This window comes from Quercus suber, unplaced genomic scaffold (assembly GCF_002906115.3).
Source record: "Quercus suber isolate HL8 unplaced genomic scaffold, Cork oak 2.0 scaffold_188, whole genome shotgun sequence".
Classification (NCBI taxonomy): domain Eukaryota; kingdom Viridiplantae; phylum Streptophyta; class Magnoliopsida; order Fagales; family Fagaceae; genus Quercus; species Quercus suber.
Genome location: NW_027069646.1, coordinates 600,680 through 606,813, shown reverse-complemented (window position 1 = coordinate 606,813; position 6,134 = coordinate 600,680). Strand labels below are relative to the sequence as shown.

At 42.6% G+C, this 6,134-nt stretch overlaps 1 protein-coding gene across 1 annotated transcript; it reads right to left on the bottom strand.

The window, feature by feature from the left end:
* Positions 1 to 2,108: 2,108 nt before the first annotated feature.
* On the bottom strand, positions 2,109 to 3,020 carry LOC112007083 (uncharacterized). Its single transcript, XM_024039395.2, has one exon. It carries the CDS (start codon positions 2,928 to 2,930, stop codon positions 2,325 to 2,327), a length of 606 nt encoding a protein of 201 aa, XP_023895163.1. The 5' UTR covers positions 2,931 to 3,020; the 3' UTR covers positions 2,109 to 2,324.
* Positions 3,021 to 6,134: the final 3,114 nt, after the last annotated feature.

The following is a 6,134-nucleotide window of genomic DNA, read 5'->3' as shown; positions in this document are numbered from 1 at the left end:
ACTTCACCCTCTCTCCTCTTAAGGTACCACTCCCCTTCTTCACAGTACTTCAAACTCACATTATTGGGTATTCCATAGTCGACAATGAATTTGTTCATCATCTCGTTGGACTCAACCAACTTCTTAAACTTACCCATTCCCCAAAGATGACTAAAAGTTCTAAAAGAAGAAAAGGAGGAGTAAAATCAAGGAAATTTGGGGTCGCTAGAAAAAGAAGACTTACAGAAGTATGGCGATTCTCTTCAGGAAGAGTGCAAGTTGAACTAGACTTAAGTCATACGCATCAATGGTTGTAAGCGCGAAAATGATGAAACCAGGCGGTTCAAACAGGTACTTATACTCCCCCTTAGGTCCCCAAATGTAACCGCTTGTTCATAAAAGCCAGAGATTATACTGTTGAAAGTGGGAAACGTGGTGCCGCCAAAATTTAATGTGGACACCCATTAAGTCTTGAAACGCTAAAAACGCACATTGGGCAGTCAAAAAGCCGCTAGCATTAACACGAGCTGAAGCGGGGCGACTCGTCTAGAGGGCCCGCAGGTATCAAAACCCTCCTCCCCGACCGAGGGAACGTGCAGCAGGGTTTTGAGGGGCTATTGTGGGGCCCGTGGGCCTGATAGCCTCGGCCCATCGGGTAGCAGGTCCAAGGCCCATGCCGAGGAACACTGACTATTCAAGACTAAATTGGGGAAAGCCTCTTTTCCCAATCCACGCCGAGGACCTCCTCATCCTCGGCCTGACAATGGTGATTTTCGAGAAAGACCAGGCCCAAAGTAAGCTGTCACCCTCGCATTTAATGCATTCACCTAACCCCCCTGGCCGCATTAATGGGGATATAACCCCTTAGCAGGGCAACGTTGATCAGAGTGAACCACTCGAGTACTGATAAGGCCTCTGATGGGACGGACGGCCAGAAGAGAGGCAAATGAATGATCAACAGATGGAATAAGGAGATAGGAAGATGAAGACTATATAAGGAAAGCAAGTAAAGTAAAAAAGGGGAGGAGGAAAAAAGAGAAGCAAAAGGCCTCCTCGGCCCATGGCCGAGGAGAATCCTCCCAGTTGTAAAGAAACTCTAAGTATCTTTTTATAAATGAGAGTTCATGCTTGATGAACGACGGCCAGCGCCTAAACCTTTAACCCACTCTCTATAAATTTATTGTTTGGGCTTGTTGGGCTGAAAACCCATCCATACTCAGGGTCAATCCAAACTGAGTCCCTACATATATATATATAGTTAAAAAGGATTGAAAATATGATTTATGTTGATTTGCAAGATAATTATCACTAACTCTATTGGATATGGTCAGATGAACCTCAAGCATTTTAATTGGTAATAACTCATTGCTCATAAGTCTCTCAAATGAGTCGAGCTCTAATTTAGTTGCATCAATCAATCTCTTCCGGGAGAGAACTTGAATTTAAATTTTATATCCTACCTTATTGCAGGGAAAAAGGAAACCACTCAAATGCATTATAAGGCATTTGCAAGATACAATAAATAATAAATAAAAGCATTTGTCCCATCTCGTTTTAATTTAGTTTCCTTGGGATATGTTTGTCTCAAACTAAATTCCTTGAAATGCAAATCCAAAATGAATTCCTAAAGGTGTGATCTCAACTTACTCAAAACTTATATGTTATATCTCAAAACACACTTAAAAGTTAAAACATAGTAAGGAAATCTCAATTTATTCAGGGTGTGGTAAATGGTAATTGAGAGAAGAGTACCAAAATGGGCTGGTTGTAGATTCTTATCAAATTTCAAGAGAGTGAAAATGCAAATGTGAAAATAAACCTTAGTCATTAAAAGAAAAGGATAACCCTTAATTTGTTTCCCCTGTTTCTTAGGTGATAGAAAAGGATCAATAGACCCCAAATTTAGGAAAGATGCACCAATGGAACCCTCTTATAAGATCACAAATCTCTTGACCATGTGCGTGTTCTGGAAATAGTGTCAATTGGTATAATTTTTTGCTGCTTCAATCGTTAGGATTTACCGTGATTAAAGCATGCTTATGCTTTTTTTTTCTTTTTTTTTTAAAGAAACAAAAAGCATGCTAAAGCTAGTAATTAGAAGAAGAAAAAAGAGTTTCACATGGATAGACTTGAAATTAAAGGCTAATATTTGGTCCTTCCATATTAAAAATCTACATCACGAGTAGAGTAGATGTCGAAGCATCCATATCTTGATCCTCAAGAAGACATAATCCTCTCTCAGTACAATTGTACATACAATTAAAAAGGAAACACAATAAAGATATAATAATAAAAGGGAATAATCCTCAATGGACTTAATAAATTTTACAATAGATTATTAGCAATCACATTTCTTCCACTAGACACCAACCTTCATCTCCTTCAACTTGGTCCAACACAAATCCCACATCACAAAAACTCATTTTGTCATTATTACCATCACTGTTTTCGTCATCATCTTCTTTGATCTCAATCTCCGCCTTGTTGTCTTCATTATTTGAAGACCCATAACCATAATATACATGATCATACTCATTAACATCATTATAAACTTCATCATCATCATCATTGGTATGATCATTATAAAGAAGGTCCAAAATACCTGTGGCAGAAAACCCAGAAAAATTCAAGCCGGGTTTCCTATCCATGACCCGCCAGCTGATTAACCGAGAGTTGGAAACGACATCGTGTGACTTTAGCTTATGGGTCCCCTTGGTCTTGTTCTTGGACTTACATGCTGGGTGGTCATGACATCCTGTGCACCCTGGTGTGCCACACTTGCCTGTGAACTTGGAGTGGTTGGTGGGCTTGGATGGCACCTTGGTAAATAACCCGGCAGTCAGGGGCAAATCGTATTTGTTGACGACTCGGGTTTCGGGTCTCGGGTTTATTGAAGATGGTAGGATCCGGTGGGTCCTAACCATCCCATGTTGGCGACCCTCTCTCTTCATATTTGGTGTCTGCTGTAGGCTAAAGGAAAAGTTAGGACAAGGAATGATAAATGGGTTCAGACTTTGTGCTTGGTCTTTTGTAGTGGTGAGAAACTTGGGAAGCAAGTAGTATATATAGTTATGTATTAGCTGGTCATAGAACGTGTGGACCAAGCAAATAATTAAAGATAGTTCAATTACAATTTTGCATAGCGGAAAAAGTGGATGACAGAGGCAATAAAGCCAATCAATTCCTAACTTATTAGAGCATTAGCATTGGAGAATGCAAATGCCAAATGTAAGGAGAATTTGGCATTTGCAACCTCAAAGTACTCTGCATCAGAGAATTGTAAACCTAGGTATTGCAAATTTTTTTGCAATACTACTACAGTGCAATTCTACCTTTAAAGTATTAGCATTGGAAAATTCTAATTCTACTCTATTTTACCATTCCAAAAAGCTATTTTATCATTATACCATACCATTTTACAATACTTTCCACATCCCAAAACTCTATTTTTATTAAAATATTATTTTTTTAATCTTTCTTTATTATTTCTTTCTAATCGCTACATTTTTTCAGACTTGGCTGGAATTTCATCATTTTTTTCATCCTTTTTTTTTCACTTTCTCTCCCATGCTCTTTGTCACTTTCTCTCTGCCCCTCCATTTCCCTTTCTCTATGCCTGACTGCCTCTCAAGTTTGTGGGTCTCTCTAGTGCTGGTTGTGGTTGGGCTGCAGTGGTTTTTCGTGGATCGTGGGTCTCTGCTGTGGGAAGGCCTACAACTACATGGACTTTATACCAACAGGAATTTCTGCATCTCTATTCGCATCTTCCTTGTGGATTGTGGGTTGATTTCAGTGTGGCTGGACTGGGCTACGGTAGCTGGGCTGCAGTGGGTTTTGTGATTTGATATCAGTGAGTTTTAATTTTGTTGGGTTTTGATTGATTTTGGTGGGATTTGATTTTTGTGGTTGTGTTCGTGGGTTGATCGGAGTGGCTTTAGGTGCTGGTTGTGGATGGGTATGGGTTATGGTATTGGTGGTGGATTGATTTTGGGTTGGGGTTCACGGTGATGTAAGGTAGGTGGGTGAGTGGGTTTCGGTTGATGGTGGGTATGGTTTGTGGTGGTGGTGGCTAGTGGTGGGTTGATTTTGGGTTGGGTTTACAGTGGTGGCAGGTGGGTGGGGGAGTGAGTTTTGGTTTATGGTGGTTGGATTTGAGGTTGTGGGTGGTGGTGGTGGTGGCTGTGGTGGCTATGGTTGTGGTTGTGGCTGTAATGACAGTGGGTGTGGGCATTGACGCTTCAGTGATGGAGATGGGTGAGAGGCTTGGTGAAGCTTCAACGATGGAGGATGGTATGTGATGTTGATGTTGATGTTGATGTTGATGTTGATGTTGGGAGGAGGATGATGTTTGGGTTTGAAGAGAGGAGAGAGCAGATGGAGAAACAAAGAAGAGAGAGAAGATTTCGAGGGAAAAAAATCATAAAATATTATTATTATTTTTACAATACTGCTACAGTACAATTCTATCTTTAGAATTGTACTATAGCATTATTGCAAAAAAAAATTGCAATACTTGCCTTTAGAGTTTTCTGATGTAGACCAATTTGGGGGTGCAAATGCCAAATTCTCCTTACATTTGGCATTCTCCTTACATTTGGCATTTGCATTTTTCAATGCTAATGCTCTTAGAATTGCACTGTAGCACAATTCTAAAACAAAAAACTAATATTTTATTATGTCTCTCTCTCTATTCGACTCTCAATCTCTAATTCTCTCTCCTTTCAGTCCTCACTCACTCTTTCTCTTCAGACTCAAAACTCCATAGCCACCAAAACTCCAGATCAGTGTGGTGGAGTGGAGACCGGCGTTTAGGGTTTGGCACAGAGATCGATGTTTAGGTGTGGTGTGGAGATCGGCATTGGATTGTAGGTTTGCCGTGGGTTGCGTGGGTTCAGATCAGTGTGGGTTTGGGTGTGGTGTGGAGATCGACGTTGGGCTGTGGGTTTGCCGTGGGTGGTGTGGGTTCGAATTGGCGTGGGTGATTGGTGTTTGGGTGATCGGCGTTGGGCTGTGGTGTTTGGGTGATCGGTGTTTGGTGTTTGATGGTCTTTTTTTTTTTTTTTTTTTTTTTTTTACTCATGGCGTCACTTCCCAAGCCCTTAGGGGTGGGGCTGCCACGCCTACGCCTCTGATAGCGCTCATCCTCGTGGGAGAAAGTTTCACTCGGGGGTGTCGTCGACCTTTGCCTGTAGTCGCCATCACTTTCGTCGTCAGAGGGTAAGTCAAGGCTGGGCTCGGATCGCCTTCGCTGTGCATGGCGTAACTTCCTCTTCAGGTCATCTATCTCTCGCTGCATGGCCACCTTATCGTCCTGCCCCTGGGAGGCGTGACTCTTATCCTCTCGCAGTCGTGTGGCTGGGTCGTTATCGTCCTTCTGGGGCACGCGGCCGCTTCTATACGTGTGGCTTTCGCTAGTTTGTGAGGTGTGCACGCTTCTTTCTCGGAATCGTCCGTTCTCCTCATTCTGGCCGTGCCCCGTGTTGCCATAGTCGTTCGGACGTTGGGGTCTAGCCGGTTCGTGCCGATGAGAACTCACTTGATGAGGGTTTGACCCTACCATGCCTGGCTGTTGTCCTTACTGATGCACGAGTTCTCCCCACAAACGGCGCCAATTGTATGGACCAGATTTGAGCACTTCTACGGGTTGAGAGAGTGGACTCAAGCCCAGCTTGCCCTTCAATGAATTTATAGAGAGTGGGCTCAAGAACTAGGCCCTAGTAAAGAATGCAACTGCCTTGCATGGTTGCATGTGGGCTTAACAACCTAAACATGAATTGGGGTACACAATGATGCTCCTCGGACTTGTCTTCCGGAGCTTGGAGTTCTTATTATTTCTTTGAAGATTGGTTACAAGGGTTGAGAGAATACAAGTTGCTACAGTACTTCTTAATGCAGATTTTCCGTCCCCCTTTCAAGAGAGACTCCTTACATTATATACACCTCTCTCAACTGATCCTAACTCTACATTCGTTGATCAGCCAGGTCACCACTTGAGAGCCTGTCCCATTAGCCGCATTCCCATTCCTCCTGTGGGTTGCAACACCCAAGACAGCACTGTTCAGGAGTCCTATCCTCATTAATGCAGCCAGGACGTTAGTTGAGGGCATTTAATGTGGAGGTGACAGCTCGCCTTAGACTTGCTCCTTCACTGTGCT

Excerpts from the sequence above, each read along its gene's own strand:
- LOC112007083 (XM_024039395.2), bottom strand. The coding sequence starts at position 2,930 with ATGAAGAGAGAGGGTCGCCAACATGGGATGGTTAGGACCCACCGGATC.